This window comes from Trichomycterus rosablanca, chromosome 5 (genome assembly GCF_030014385.1).
Source record: "Trichomycterus rosablanca isolate fTriRos1 chromosome 5, fTriRos1.hap1, whole genome shotgun sequence".
Taxonomy (NCBI): Eukaryota; Metazoa; Chordata; class Actinopteri; order Siluriformes; family Trichomycteridae; genus Trichomycterus; species Trichomycterus rosablanca.
Window position 1 is genome coordinate 19578627 of NC_085992.1, and position 17078 is coordinate 19595704.

A 17078-nucleotide genomic window follows, 5' to 3' on the forward strand; every position below is an offset into this window, starting at 1 on the left:
AGTGGCTAGCACTGTTGCCTCACAGCTGGGTGGCCAGGATCCTTTCTGTGTGGATGTGCATATTCTCCCTGTGTCCATGAGAGGGTCCTCCGGGTGCTCCATTTTCCTCCCACAAGTCCAAAGGCATGACATTCAGGCAAATTGGAACTACTCAAGCGTGTGTGAATGTGTTTGTGTTTGTGTGTGTGTGTCAACCCCGTGACTGACTGGTAACCTGTTTGGGGTGTTCTTGCCTCTCACTCACTGAATTAGATCCACTGTGAAACCTGACCAGATTAGAGTGGTGGTAAAACAGTCAATGAGTGAATGAATGAATGAATGGTTCATAAATAGTACCACATTTTAATAATTGTTGTTGTTTATTTAAAATGAATGGTTGTATATATGTTTATGTATTTATGAATACAAGACAAATAATGAAATATCAAAGGGGGTCTGTTTTGCTTTTTTTTTTAATTTAAATAAAGTTAAACATTCTGTAAGATTTATAAATTGAATAAAATATCCTTAATGGTGCAAAGACACAAGAGGGTCAAATTAAAAAGGGACCTGAATAAATCAGTGTTGAAAGTGCAGATGCTTCCAGACAGGTAGACTGCATTATACTATTAAGCAGTTACGAGCTAATAAAGCAATAAGCCACGAGAGGCGGTGCGTTACTGTGATTTTAGCACGTGGAATGACGTTTTTGGCACGACGCGAAGCTGAGTGCCTAAAACTTCTTTCCCGTGCTAAAATCATAGCAGTAACGCACGGTCTCGAGTGGCTTATTGCTTTTATAAAACGGCGGTCAACATAAAATACAATAAATACAACAATGTTTAATTCATAAATGTATTTATTGTGTATAAACTTACAATAAAGCATTCTTCCGCGACGCAAGGTAGTTCGATTAACATTGTTGCTAGGCAACATGAGGGCGAACATAACATTAATTTTTTCTTTTCAGTGGTGTATTAATATGGAATGATGTGAGGTGGTCATAGGTGTGCGTTTATCGGGGATTTTACAACGGCTTCGAACGCGGCTCAGCCAATCAGATTTTAGGACCGGAACTATCCGTTTTATAACAATGCTTTTGGCATGTGTAAAATTCTGGTCAGTCACACACATTACTCAGCTGGCTGGTTGTTTATGTGTTTGAGCTTGACGGGTGCTCCTATGAAGCAGCACTCTAACATGCCAGCACACCACTGTGGAATGTTCTAATTCATGAGTTCGAATCTCAGCAGAGCCACCCACCTGGCCAGACGCCCATGCAAACACAATAGCCCATTTTTAACAGAAGGTCAGACTGGATCTCTGCCTCACTGTCACTGTAATCTCCGAAATTGGTCCAGGCACCTGCGTGAGTGGGGGCGACAGTGGAGTTACAAATGGGAAATGAAAATGAGAAGAGAAAAAGGGCAACATGATGTTTTAAGATCCATTTCAAGTTTTTATACAAGACTTGATTGCTTACTTTTTTTTGGCTTCAAGAACTCGAAAAGTCTCCGATCATTTCTTTTCAACAAGACATAAAACATTGCAGCCTGGAAGTAAATACAGTATGATAAAAGTAATTAATAAATACAAAAACCCTAATCAATTATGTGATGGACATTGATGTTCCATTTATTGCATTTTTCTCTTTAATGATGAAGCAGTTTTTTCATGTGACCTTTACATATGTCTTATTTCAGAACACTACAAAAAATCAAACCGTTTTTTCGTGAAAGTGTGTGAGGAGCTAGCAATAGAGGAACAGACATGGGGACGCCAGGGTCTGGACGAAAGCGTGCGCCAATTAAAGACCGCTTCTCAGCCGAGGATGAAGCTCTAAGTAGCATAGCACGAGAGGTAAGTCCTCTGGAGATTCTTGATATTCTGCAATGGGACTGTATATGTGTTATCATTGTATGCATTCAAAAGGAAAAAAAAAACACTTATGTCCTGTACAAAAGGACAACAGTTTATTACATTGTTGTGATGTTATAGTTAGGGATTAAAAATATGAAACAGGCATTGTAAAAACACCAACATTATATCACTATTTAATCAACATGCACAAAAACAATTGTGTACAAAATGTGCATGTTTTTGCAAGACCAGCATTAAATTAACTGTATACAAAGTGTTATTGTTATTTTGTTTATAGTTTAATTAACTTTTTTTCTTGTTCAGTGAAAGAAATGTGATGTTAGGTAAGGCCTAAGTGTATGATGTTTTGGTAAAAACTCTACATTTGGTATCTATCTTTTTTAACGTGAGCTGACATTTTTGAGGGCTGACAGCCAGTTCACACTTCTCTTAAGTTCTGTTTGCAAACACACAGCAGTGAAGCTGCGTACACTCACATTGTACATCTCTCATAAATGAAAAAAATAGCTTTCCCTTCAAAATAAAAGAAAAGTAGTTGTATCATGTGTATGATTTACACTTATTTAAGATCGCTAATTTAAGATTCCTAATTGACATTGTACTTACTAAGGCCGATTGTGGCAGCTAAAGGGCCAGATGTGGCCCAGGGGGCCATACAATGCTCAGGTTTGCTCAAAATTGTGAAAGTGAAAACAACACCAATAAATCATTATTTGCATTGAAATTGGTAAAATACCTGGTTTGGACATGTGATCAGCTCCTTAGCTTACCTAATATTAACTTGCTCAGGTACAACCAATCACCTTACAAATCACATGCCAGCCGAAATGACATTGATTGCAATGGTTTTGATTGCTTCAGAATGAAATTGGCTGTTCCTTTAGGATTAGAAGTGTGTGGTAGTGGAAGTTACAATGGTTAAAAAAGTGCTTTCCGAAGACAAAGCTCCTAAGATAAGATTGAAAAGTCTACAAGCTGAGTGATACAAACAAAAAGATATCCATGGTTTTCTCCAATTTATTTAAATTTAAAACATTTTTTGAGCGTAAGAAGTGTTAAACACACTTATGTAGTCAATTTTTCACTTTCACTCAGGTTATGTGTTAGTCGTTGGTGTAGTTCTGACACAGAAGGTGCTCAGATTTCTAGTCCAAGTCATCTGGTTAAGGCACAGATGGGATAGTTGTGCAGGCTATAGATAGGTCAAGACACACTGGACCAGGTCACATTGGCAGACAACCCCAACAGGTGCAGATCTTGGGGAGCAGACACACAGACTCATCACATCACATTTATGCTGAACATGTCGTTTCAGTCTGCTGTCTATGTCTAATAACATTGAGTAGTCAATACTGTATACTAAATTCAAAAATATTAAATTAATATTTATATGTTCATTTAAATAATCACTTTATTAAATTATGGTGTCTAGTTTAGAATTTAATACAATGCAACTGCATTCCTTACATTTTACCAAAGATTTTTTTGTGGGATGTAAATCTTGAGACTGAGAAGGCCACTGCAGGATATTTGTGGACTAATTCCCTGACTAAGCTTGAACCAAGATTGACCTGGAAGTGTGCTTAACACACATGTAGCACAGCAATTTAATTAGGACAATAAAGAAAAGTCACTAAGACCTTAGGGTGAAATTTTGGTCTTTTTACCATGAGCAGACAGGTTTGCTGTTTGCTGCACAATATCTTATTTATAAATTATAAACTTCCAGGTAATACTTACCAGGTAATACACTCCTAAAGAATACCAAATGGTGTCTTTAGGAATGTTTTACATGGTCTTGTAAATGATCTAACACCCATTGCTCTTTTGGTGCAGTGAAATGATCTCTTTTAGCTTTTGTGACAGCTCTTTAGTTTAAACACTTGAATCTTTGGGTGAAACTCTCAAAGCTAATTTAAGGTTGTTATTGAGTTCCAATGGTTTAATAATTTTGTAAACCAAATTTAGATCACACGGTCTAGCACGGTCTAAATCAGCAATATTATGCGGGGGCTGAATAATTCTGACATGGCAGCATTAACAAAACATCCTGCTGTATACACGCACACTCACACACACAGGCAACAATAACAACTAAACCAATAAAATTAACAACTGTAATAACAAGAACTACTGTATATTAAGAAGCATGACAATAACACCACCAAAAGCAGCAACAACAATAAAAATAATTAGAATAATAATAATAACAGCAGCAATAATAACTAACAACAATGTTAAGACAGCATGTTTGCCATGCTGTCTCTGTGAAAAAAAAATTCTATTCCTCTCTCCCCTTTTGTATAAAGTTTTAAAAGATAAATTTGGGAGTGTATTTGCTCTTGTGTATGAAATAGCACACAATGTTATCAGAAAATAACAGACTTCTGAAGGAAACAAGTTCTTGTTCCATCATGATGTTCTTTGCCACTGCCACATCAGTTTTTTGATATCAAGGAAACTGTGCTGGCATCATTTCTTGGATATTCTACAGTCTGTTGTATAACTGACAATTAGTTCAGGCCAAGTTTTAAATATTAGGAAACGGGAGGTTTCACATAATAAACAGCATTTCTATTTTAAAGTAAAGTGGTGTAAAAAAGTATTTGCCCTCCCTGATTTGCACATTGTTTGCATATTTTTTTTTTTTTAATGTTTTTTTTAGATCCTCAGTTTTTCAATTAATTATTTTATTAATTGAGGGAGAAAGGTTATGCAACAGCATGTAAAAAAGTAATTCCAATGCTTTAAATAATGTAGACCACATTCCAGGGGCCTACTGACTTTCTCTTTTTGTAGAATTGCTTAATTTCAGCCACATTTAGGTTCTTATCACAGGGTTTAAGTAAAGACTTGCATAGGCCATTTCTAAGCTTTAGTTTTGTTTCTCCTCAGCCATTCGGAGTTAAGCTTCATATTACAGACTGCTGACTGCAATATGACGCTTCATAAGGATGATTTCTGGTAGAGAGCAGACTTTATTGTTCAGCCAATTAAGTCACACAGGCCTGCAGCAGCAAAACATTTGAGTGCTTTTTACAGTGCTATAAATGTGAAAAGTTTCTCCATAACTGTAAAACTGTCCCAGAACTTGACAAACACAGTTTAGGCCTTAACTTTTGTGACAGCACCATGTTGTAGTATATCTGTAACCCCCAGCTCTTTTGTCATTGCCTGTAGTTGGTCTTTATGGGATGGGATATCCAAATGGCTTGTAGGTGTAATAAGTGCCCACATATTTTGGCTATTTAGTGTATTAGAATTCCAATGAAATGTTTTTTATTCTTATTGATAAACAAAAAAAAAATAGAAACCATAAAACTGAAATATAATACTAGGCCTTTATACTGAAAACTATTTACACATTGACAATATCATAAATGTTCATAGTCATGTGTGTTTAATCCTTAAAACACTGGATGCAAGGCAGAATCATACAATGGACAAGGTTCTAGTTCATTGCAAAGCACACACTTGAACATGCAAGACTCATGACGTAAGTCAAATTGTGAAAATCAATAAGAACTGATTATTAAAATTGTTGGGAAAGAGAATTATTGTCCATTATTCAATTTTTTTGAATCCCTTTTTAAATCTTACATTTGTACTTCCACCAACTACACAACTGAGAAAATGGTACGCCCATAGTTCTTAAAAGTATGGGATTTTTTATCTTTGCACTTCACAATAAGCTTGTTAATTGCAAAAGATCTTGCATGGCGTGTGATGCACAAGCATCTAATGAGAAAACATCCTGGAAAGTAGGAGCTGTGATAAAGCCATGTCAGATAAACCAAGGAGGATGCTAAGACTCCTACTGAGTCTGGTTCCTCTTAAGGTTTCTTCCTTGTAATTTATAGGGAGCTTTTTCTTGCCACTGTTGCCCTTGGCTTGTTTATTAGTTTTTTTTTTATACTTTTGCATATTAATTTGGCAGACAATTTGTATGACTAATAATAAGACTGAATAAATAATCTACGCAACAAACATTTTCCCACCTCATCTTATGTCTTGAAGCCAAATCTGTTCCTTTTATTTAAGTTTTGTATGTTTTATTTAAAATGTTAAATGTTAAATATGTTATACATTTGGAGGCTAGGTGTCCAGGTGGCACAGCAGTCTATCACACTAGCCACCAGGTTCAGATCTCTGCAGTGCTTTTGGCTGGTCGGGCATCTACACAGACATGGTTGGCTGTGTCTGAAGGTGAAGACGGCCAAAGCCCTGCAAATTTCTGCCCAGTTTCCTGTATTCCAAATGGAACTGAACCCACTGCGATCTTGACCAGGATAAAGTGATTGATGTCATAGTAATATGCACAGTGCACAGACTTATGTACATATACTTTGAATGGACATTTGCTTTTCCAGTGCATAGTTGCATACAACTACACCATACAACGTATCAATAAATCAAAGAAATAATCAACAGATCAATCAGCATTTCAAATAATCGATAGTTGCAGCCCTGATTATATTATTGGTATGTTCTCAAACCTTAATCTAAAAGGACCAATTTGAAATACAGGTTGTCTAACCACAGTGTTGCTGTATTAGTATCGGTTGTTATAGCTTTTAGTTCATGTGGCATATTGTTTAAGTTTGAATTTTTGTGTCTTTTGTAGGCAGAGGCCAGACTTGCTGCAAAGCGGGCTGCAAGAGCCGAGGCACGAGACATCAGAATGAAAGAACTGGAGCGTCAACAGAAAGAGGTAATTAATGTTTTCTCTGCTGTCATTCTGCTACAGTAAATTACATGATAGACGGGTTTCTTCTTATGATGACTTTCTTCTTAAATGTTTTATGCATCCAAGCTGCCTTAACTACAGTGAAGGTGCAATAACTCTTCAGTCCCTTTTGCACATTGTTTAAGGCTAAATTGGGCCTCATCTTTGAGGGGGAAATTATTTTTCCTAATACAAATGCATTTTTCTCCTTTCAGCTGCTCTTGTATTTAGGGGTCACCATATTTGTTTCGCAGCCCTCCGGTATTGAGTGTGCACCTACAAGTGCACCTCCCATAGGCTAGACTGTTCGGCCACCTCCCCCTTCCTCAGACATAGCACATCAGTCATATCCAAATCATGTCTATGTAGATGGTTGACCGGGCAGTAGCACAGCTGAGATTTAAACCCTGGATCTTAGCGGCAGTGGGCTAGCATATTTTACTGTTGCTTAACCCGAGCGCCCTACGGGTGCCCTTTGTTTTGCATGTAACTTTTTTTTACCTCCCAAAACCAGGTGTAAATCAGTTGCATTTTTGCATGTAAGCCTTGTGCTAAAATGTGAGTTTTTTTAATTTGCATAGTTAAGATTATTACTTCAAGAAATGCTCACCATCAGAAATCATTACTTATCACTCATAAAACAATATCCAAGGCTTTGCATATTCCCAGGACCACAGTGGCCTCAGTAGAGGCAAAATATGTTTAGCACAACTTTTAAACCTTCTTAATGATGCCCAACAAACACATCCTTAAAGAAAATTTCGAGAGCACACTCATACTCCGACTGGGGCAACGGTTCACCTTTCAACACGATTTAATGACTAAAGTAGTTTTGGGACAAGTCTGTTAATGTTCTTGATTGACTTAGCAAAAGCCTAGACTCAATCACACATCTGTGGAAAGACCTAAAGATGGCACTTACAGACACACGGCATGAAGAATGTAAAACAACTGCCCAAATTCAGAAGTGCAAAGCCTCTAGAGTTGCATCCAAACCCACAATTGGGTTTTTGGTCTGTTGGTCCTGGATTCTGTAAAGTTGCTTTGAGACAATGTCCTTTGTAAAAAACGCTATACAAATTTGAAAATTTTTATTTAATGGTCCTAACAACAAATTATAGGTTAGAAAATTAAAACACACTGAAAACACACTCCTGAGACACCATTTGCTCGTCACTGTTTGTTGCTGCAGTGTACTATTGGGGTGTGTTGGTAGGGGTGTGGTGGGGGGGTGCATTTTGTCTTTTACCCCTCCATTACATACAAAGGTGAATTAAGTTTTGGTTTGCAGTTTGTTGCAGTGAGCTGCATAGATTTTGCTTTCCTTTTTCTTCCATTACAGCTCTCCTACCACCGCTCATCTTCTAGTAGAAAGTGGGGTCAAATCCAACAGTGGATGGTATGAGACAAATTAGCTTAGTTTTGCCTTGCATCTCCCCAAACTAACATCAGGTTTTGTAGAGTGGTTTTGTGTTAATGTAAACTCTTTAGGCTGCAAGTTTTGCCGGTTTCTTTTAACCAATAACTGACTGACAACAGTTGATAGTTAACCAATAACTGAAAGAGTGTAGTATTCCTTTGAGCAAAACCAGTTAAACATCATGAATTTAGTTTTTAGACAATTGATAGAGATTTAGTGAAGGTCCTAACTAAACATGATAATCATAATTCATAAAAATGCAGGCAGTATTTTAAATTCTTTCCTAACACTAGTGTAGTTATTAAATAATATGTTCTACTATTATACAGGAGCACGATAAAAATATCTCCATCATATGTGTACATAAAACAAGAAATAAGTAAAAAATGAATGTTACACACACATGTGCTTGTGTAAATGTTTCTATGTAGTCAGACTCCTTACTGACACAAACAGGCTTCACTGTTTGTAATGTTAATTCATAAAAATTCAGATGTTTATCATTTAAATGATATAAACTCGTAAAGAAGTTTTCCTGTTCAGATTAGAACCTTTGAATGCAGCTTGTAACTGGAGCTTTTGCATGTGCACTGGGGGTGAGCAAGAGAGAGTTTCCAATTGGTGTTGCCATGTACAGACAGTAGCTCTGCTCTCAACTGGAATGAAGCGTCAGCTGTTGGAAATTAATTAAAATGACATTTTAACTGATGACTTTAATGCTTAATCATTGACAACCCTTATATGAACCATGTATATATACACCATTTTTTACCTGCTTTGACAGAAATCTTTTAAAATCTGTTTTACATATATATTTATTACTGAGATTTGAAACTATTTTGTGGGCGAACTTTATTTACCAGCACTGAGTTTATTTAAACTGTCAACCACTTGACAAAATGAAAGTAAAGACGCAGTCATTTGAATAACTCTTAATAACTTTACCATTTTATCAGATTATAATTGCCTGGGCTAACCTTTGTTTATTCGAGTGTGTGCCATTGTAAGTGTTTGTGTTTGCCTTTATACCAGAAATGAGCATGCATAAAACTTGAGGTGTATCAGGTCAAAAACCTTGCTGATCCTATTTGAAAAATTTAATTAATTTCTTTGTTAGTCTACTAATCAACTATTGTGCAACACCTCCACCCATCCAGTGATTGCAGTGCTGTGCATTTTGACTTCTTTGACATGCTATTTGACACACAATTTTTTACAAAAGGCTTGTCAACATTTTAGTTCCATCACAGGCTTGCTGTGTGTGATAATTTTGTTTTATTATTATTATTAATCAAGTGCTATCGTGTGATTATGACTCTTGGCAACTATAAGGATGGTTTTTCTTTAGAATAACATTCTGTATTCTGTTTGGGTCTCCAGGCTTCATAAAACTTGTTTTCATTTATTAATTTTTTTTTCTACACTTGCGCACAATCTAGTCGTCTCTAATTCCATCCCTTTAAAGTCATGCTGCTAGTCGTGCTGGCTGAGGAGGCCTGAAAATATTACGGCCCCTCTTCGGCAGGTGTGAAGTTGGCTGCCACATCTTTTCACCCGCTTGCAATGGAGTCTCCCCAAAAAAGCTGCATTTTTTTTCTCTAGATCATCTACAGCCAATGCAGTCACTTTGACCAGACAGCAGAGGCCACATTTATGCTCCGGCAATGGATTTTAACCTTTTAACTACTATACAAGCATAGCCATTCATGCCTGCGCACAGGCTCCTTACTGGTCAATAGCTTGACTCTTGTGCTACCCAAGCACCCTCTGGTTTTATATAACTTGATAGAGGTTTATCAATGGAAGAAACAGAGAAGAGATTTTGGCAACATTTAAAGTTTACCAATTGTTTAAAGTTCCCCCAAAGTGCATATAATAATGCACATAATAGCCACAGAATTAATTGAACAATTGTAAATATAAAATTGTCTGAAGGGGTGTATTTGAATTTCAGTTAAAGATCCCTCTTTAAAAAATTATTTTGTTGTAAACCGTTATATTGTTTATGTTAAAATCTTTGAACAAGAATTGTTATTTAGGAAGAAACGAAAGTATTTCATTAATCAAATATCTGTCATTGTGCATTACTGTGAGACTTGATTTACTAAGGAGTGAAAACTGTTGCAGAGATAAGTGTTTACAAACTTGATGCCTTAACATTATATTTCCTTTAATGGCGGTGGAAACCATTTCTCAGCAATAATTATTAAGGCATGGGCAGTTGGCTGATACTTTGTTGCAGGATGCTTTACAATTGCCAGGTTGATTAGAAATTCCTCTTCTTTTGCTTCATTTACTCATTTTTTCTCTCATTTCTACACCTAGTTACACATGTTTTAAAGTAGCTGTGTACAATTTAGTCCTCATCTGTCATGATTCCTCATCTATCCTCTACCTCAATTCAGGCTGATACAGAAAAGGCTCGACACAGCCATCAATCCAGGAGTAATAGTCGCCGGGTTTGTATCTTTTCTGTCTTTTCTTTCCTTTTTTCCCCAGATTCTTTGTTTTTCTTGTTCTAGTTTATTTTTTTCTCTCCCCCATGTTTCATTAGAAGGACCTGGAAGATGATACCATGTCAGTACGAAGTAGTGGAAGTTACAGGGTGTGTAACAAGTGTTCTTTTTAATTCTCTGATTTGTCTGATGACATTTGATATGAAGTGTTTTTTTCATAAACATGAGATGAAAAAAGTGATGAAAGCTTTTGCGTTACAAATTATATGTATGTAATATGGAAAGTGCCAATTATTATATATACAAACTCCCAGGGATTAATAAGGATAAGAACAATGTAATATGTGAAGTAAGAAACAATGAAAGCTTGGATGTACATTGTTGTTTGAGAATGAGGACAGAACTTGCCTTTCCATTGCATTTTTTTTCTTTTATAGTCATCAACCTCATCACTGCTAGGCAGTTCACATAGCTCCAACCGGACTAGCAGCTCCAGGAATAAAGGCTTAGTGGTGCGTCTGTGTGCATTTCTATTTCTGCGTGTGATGTTGCACTGAGCATTGCTTTAACTCTTGACAATGGAAGTGAGGTATTTACATGTGTTCTGTTTTAATATCGCTTAGTCAGAGAGCATGCCCTTAGGTCTCCTAGTAACTAACAACAAACTGTGACTGCTGAATGCTCTGATGAGTTATTCATAGGACAATAATACACACTGACCATTAAACTTGTACACACAAAACCACCTTAATTAATAAATATCTATTTAAAGCTGCTGTATTCAGACATAATCATTGTTTACATCTAATGCTAATGCCATTAAACTATATCTGCATCTTACTTTTTGTCATTCCCAATTGTTATAGATCTTTAAACAAACTGTATTATACGATGATCCAGCCTACAAATGATTATTTTATTTATTACAGAAAAATGTGATCTAACATCAACTGGCCCTGTTTGTGGAAAAAGTCAGTTAATCAGTCGTCAAATTCAATAGATAATTGGTTCAGTTAGATTAAAAACACTTGGCTGGATTACTGCCAACCCTGCTGAACCAGAACACCCTTTTTAATCATCTTACCAGCAGTGTGAAGTAGGCTAAAAGGTCTCAACAAACAAGAAAGTCAAAGAACTGAAACCTTTTCTAAGGCTCTGTGACTAGCAAATTAAAAAAAACCCTTTAAGCATTAGTATAAAAGTAGCCTATTCTTTCCAAAATGCTGGTCTTTTTTATATGATGGCTAAAAATATACCAATGGCAAGACAAAAGTATGCAGACACAATAGTGGCTTTGGCTTTGGCTCTTGATCTCAGCATTAAGTGCATGACGTGTGAAATGCAAGTGTAAAGCATTTGGATATAAATGATAGTATAATTCAAATTCCTTTGTCATTATAACTTTGTGCCTGATTTTGCATTGATCATCCTTTATCATGGATGGTGACACTGTGGTGCAGCTGGTAGAGTAAGTCCAACATGGGTTCTGAGAACCTGGGTTCAATCCATGCCCATCACTGTGTGTATAGACTTTGGGTTGTTTTCTTCTTGTACTCTGTCTCCCACCTCATAAAATATACTGATGGGCTACTGGCTGCTAGTAAAGGGGCTAGTAAATGTTTTTTTGTGCTGCAATGGATTGGTGTCCGGTCCAAGCTGTAATGCCTTCTTGCATTCAGTGTATGTAACCTAAAATTCGCAACACACTGTATGTTGTATGCCAGATTCAGTCTATCAGTTATACATCTAACAATTAAGGAGCCAACAGGCATGCACAGCTTAACATTCCAAGCTTAGACATCTTTAGGATTACAGAATGAACTGAAGATTTGAACTTTGAGGGATTTGATGTTTAACTGCTGGCTATTTTTTTGACATTGTGAATCACAGCCAGTTTGACTAGCACTTACAATATAAACCTGCATGTTTGGCATGGTTGTCAGGAAATAGATATCTGTATGTATATAATTTACACAATCCTGCTCTCTTTGCAGTCTGATGCTGGTAGTTCCTCATTGAAGAGCTCTCGCTCCACTGTATGTACATTGCACATGCTGTAATTTACAGAATTGCTGTTCTCAATTTTTTCTGTTTTTATTTTGTTAATACTTTAAGAGCTTGTGAATAAAATTATAGTTTTGTCTTAGATGAAAAGGTTTTTAAAATTCACATTTTCATATATTTTTTTTTATATATATTTATATATAACTATTTAAGTAAGTAGTTTAAACATTTTAATGATGGAATAATTTATTTTATATATAGAGTCATTTTGATTGGCAATGAAAAAAGGCTTTACATCAGCATTTTGGCATTTTGCAAATGCCAAAGCAACCTTTAATTAAGATGGGATACAATCTAAACAACTGAAGCTTAGGAGTCTTGCTTAATCTCATTCTCCTACCACGAGTTACCAAAACCTCAACCACCTAAGCCATTGGTGCCTTTTAATTTTAACCATTATATTTTATTTATTGCAGTTGTGTCACTTGTCATGTTTAATATTAGAGGCAGCAACTGTAGCAGAGGTTTTTTATGGATCTTTTAATAACCTTGTTGCTATAAGTGTCTGTTGTAATGTCTGTTAGTTTCAGTTACCTTCATGTCTTTGCTTACCATCATTCCTAAAATTAAGTTTATTGGTTATTAGCAGCGAGTGAAATAAACTCACCAAGCTTTTTCTAAATATTGTAGCATGGTTTAACCATCTGCGTTCTTCTTTACAGAGTTCTGTTTATAATGATCTCCATATGAAACCTGCTTCCTCAAGAAAAAGACCTGACCTACTGGTCAGTGCTTCTGTCCCTTATGCTAAGTATAAATGTCCCTGGCTTAATGCCAGACAGGTTTTTTTTTTTAATTCTATTTATGCATTTTACCCTTTTTGCCCCCAGTGTAGTTGTATCAAATTACCTGGTTGTATCTCTCATCTACTGCTGCCCTGAATGAGGAGGTCTGTTGTTAACACATGCCTACATGTTTGAAGTAGCCACCTGCTTTTTTTTGCACAAGACAGGATCACACAGGGATTAATATTGCGTAGAGTCACACTCTGATCTCTATTATTCCCTGTCTCTGTACATGCACCATCTAACAGCCAGCTTAGGCTGTACTTGAGCAATGAGGAATTCTTTCTGCCCACCCTCTTGCAGACATAGCCAGTCATGTCTGTGTATGTGCCCAGCTGGCTAATAGCAGAGCTCAAATTCAACCAGAAAAAAGACCAAAATCTTAGATCTTAATAATAATAAAAACTTGAATGTAAAACTACATTAAATCAATTTAGAGATGATTGGTCTATTCTATTCTAGTAAGTCCCAAACCACAAGTAATAGAGCTATCTGTGAGTAGGACGAACACAATATTTTGATTTGTGCCGTCAACTGAAAAAATGTCTAAGACAGATTAACGATTACTTTGTTATTACATTAATGGATATTGGAGAAAAACAATAACTTTAGTTTGCTAAGGTAATATACAAACCCTAATAATTTGTTAACTCTCGTCAATCTTTATTTAACTGCAATTTAAAAATTACTTTTAATGTTTTGGCTGACCAACTTTATATTTTGTAAATATAAACAAATTTGGCATTTGATGCTTGCAGTTCACTTAAGCAGGTTCAGACAAGTCAAAATAAGAGTGAAATGTTTATAGAATAATTAAGTTGCACTGTTTTGAAACATTCCATAACAAACAAGTAAATTGGTAAAGGGTGAGGGAATCATGATTGTGTATAAAGGGATGATCCATCAAAAGCTCTCTCTTTGCAAGAAATGGTGGGTTGTGGTTCACCAATCTGCTGTACATAATATTGTGAAAAGATTCAGGGATTTTGGAGAAATTTTCGTCTGTGGGCAAGGCCGGAATGTTAAATGTGTGTGAGTTACAGGCAGCATTGCATGAGAAACTTTCATGATATGATGGTAAATGTAGCCACATGGGCTCAGAAATACTTTGGAAAACCATAACGTTTAACACAGTCCACAGCTTTTTCAAGAAATGTAACCTGTAACTTGGTTACACTAAATACATGAATTTTATGCAGAAATGCAGCCGAGTTCTCTGGGACAAAAGATAGACTGAAAGACAGCAGAAACATATGCTGTGGTTAGATGAGTCCACAGTTCAGCTTGTTTTGGGGGAAAAAACAATTGTCGATCTTCATGCCAAAGACTTGACTGTCAGCCAGCCAGAGCGTCATGGTATGGGACTGCATGAGTGGGTGGGCGTATATTAGTATTTTAGAGAGAGACATGCTGCCATCAAGGCAACGTAAGTCCATGATTATTACAGCAAGTCTGCAACATGCTGCAACAACAGAATGCATGTGATTTAAAAGAAGAATAAGGCTATGTCAACCACCAACTCTTGAGTAGCTGAAGTTTTGTATCAAGCAAGAATGAGCAACAATTACTGCAACTATAATTATCCTTATTTCCCAAGTGATGAAATTATGTAATTATTAGGAAAGGTGATGTAGCCATGTTAAACATGCCTCAGTCCCAACTTTTTTGAGTGTGTTGCAGTCATCAAATTCTAAATTTGTTTATATTTAGAAAATCTTTTCTTTGTTCTTTTGTCAGGTAAATAAATTTACAAGAGAATTAACAAATTACAGATTTGTGTTTTATTGCATTTTCTAAAATGTCCCAACTTTTCTGATACTGGGGTTTGTACTCAGTCTTTTTTCTAAACACTTGCAAATTTAGAACTTCAGAACTCAATTTATAAATATATTTTGCTTATTTCAACTTTGCTTTTTTATTTTTTGGAATTTTTCTATGTATTTATGCTGTTTGAAACGGCTTTTTAAATATTTTTATGGCATCCTCCTCCTAGACTGGCTTGTATTATGATCAAAGAAACTACAGCAGTTTAAAGCACTCCAAACCTCCTCCTCCTGCCACTTCCACTGTTTCTACCTTTCAGCCCCGGGTTTGTCTTTACTCTCTTCCTACACTCTTTCTTATGTTGGAATTAGAAGGTCATACTTGTTTTAGTTATTTAGTTGTGTGTGCACAATCATTCATATACATGCAGGTTTTTAAAAATCTATACAGTATTATAACTCTCATACACCTCCATTTACAGGCCGCTTCCACCACCAACTCCACAAGTCTGACGCGTAGCTACAGCCTGGTCAGTTAATACTGCATGATTCTGCATGCAAAATAGCAATTAAATATGTTATTAGTGTGCTGTTATAATAGGGACAAAACGAAGTGAGCAATTTTGTTTTGGGGCCACAACAAAAACGACTATGGTAAACCTAAATTGGTTTGTTGTTTCTGATTAATGTTCACGCTTTAGACGTGTCCTCAGATGGTCCCTCTATGAACTTTTGATCTTTTTTTACCATGCTTTGAAAATCCAGGGTGCATGCATAGGTTCATGTGTGCAGCATTTGACCTTTAACACAATTAGACTTTTTGAATTGTTGATGTCTATTTTGTGTTTTAGGCTTCTATAGGTGATGATGGTCTTTATGGCTCATACAGTTCCAGAGCTGTAAGTGATGCTAATATAAAGAAAATTACATTGTTTTATCCATCCATGTCATTTTTTCTTGCCACAGTAGCCCTGTGCTTGCTCAGGGCAACAGGGTTTTTGGTCCTAGAATTTGTTGCTGTTATAGGAAGTTGCTTTTGAGCACTTTTTTCAGTGTCCCTTGTAAAAAGTTTTATACAAACAAATTTAAATCTATCTGTGCACCCATCCACCATCTATCCATTACTTGTTTGGGTGGTGAACAATTCTCAGCATTGCAATAACACTAACATGGTTATGACAATGTAATGCTGGTACGTGTTGTGTTAAGTGTAGCAGAGGCAGCAGTGTTGCTGGGATTTTAAACACCTTAAGGGTAATGCTGAAAGAAGAATAGTGTTTTAATTAAAATAAAAATTCAGCAGCATCCCTTGATGAGAAAGTGTCCACTGATAAAAGACTAACGAAATATCAACACACACAGTGCATTAAAAGAGAAAATTGCTCTAGTCACAAAGTGTACACCTACAACCACTGTATACCAACAACCAGTACTAACAGGGTAAATGTTCATAATGAAGAGGCCACTGATCAACCAGCAGAGGCTGTATGTGCAGCAGTTATGATAAATTCCTGTTGCCGTCCCTCCTTTAAGACCAGTCATTTTAGGCGTACAGTTTGCTGTGTAGGCGTTTGGCCGGCCATTAGCAATGGTGGGCTGGTGTGCTTTACAAATGCACCACCCTACCGCCTGGTTGTAAAAGTTTATTTGAGTAAAAACCTTTGACCCAGCTAACCGATAAGCTTGCCTCAGGCACCTGGGATAGTGAATTTGTCCACTCCTGCCTGTTTAACATGCCATCATTTTAAACACATTTAAAAGGGATGCTTGTTCCAACAGCCATCTGAATGCAGCTGGTATTCCTCTGGTGCCAGCTCCACACAGAATAGTCCAGTGGTAAGCACTTTGCACCGTGCGTTGATGACCACATTTATGCCAGCAAGCTTTCTTAAAGGCAACATGCAACTCTACAGTACTTGCAATTCCAGCATGCAGCTACAATAACATTACAGGCTTCATGTGTTGTTTGTACACAGCAAAAAGCTGTACCATAGCTATAGAGTG

At 36.5% G+C, this 17078-nt stretch overlaps 1 protein-coding gene across 16 annotated transcripts in view; it reads left to right on the forward strand.

The window, feature by feature from the left end:
- lrrfip2 (leucine rich repeat (in FLII) interacting protein 2) overlaps positions 1-17078 on the forward strand; it is a 57788-nt gene that overhangs the window by 13553 nt on the left and 27157 nt on the right. For 6 of the 16 annotated variants that reach the window (XM_062995803.1, XM_062995804.1, XM_062995801.1 and 3 more), the window contains exons 2-3: positions 1683-1839; positions 6485-6571. In XM_062995803.1, the coding sequence (XP_062851873.1) occupies positions 1750-1839; positions 6485-6571 (177 nt within the window). In that variant the 5' untranslated portion in view covers positions 1683-1749. Of the gene's footprint in view, positions 1-1682; positions 1840-6484; positions 6572-7928; positions 7986-10411; positions 10466-10560; positions 10612-10899; positions 10975-12456; positions 12499-13188; positions 13252-15304; positions 15401-15556; positions 15605-15925; positions 15974-16853; positions 16911-17078 lie in introns of all 16 variants that reach the window. The other 10 variants (XM_062995796.1, XM_062995798.1, XM_062995793.1 and 7 more) reach the window with 3 other exon arrangements.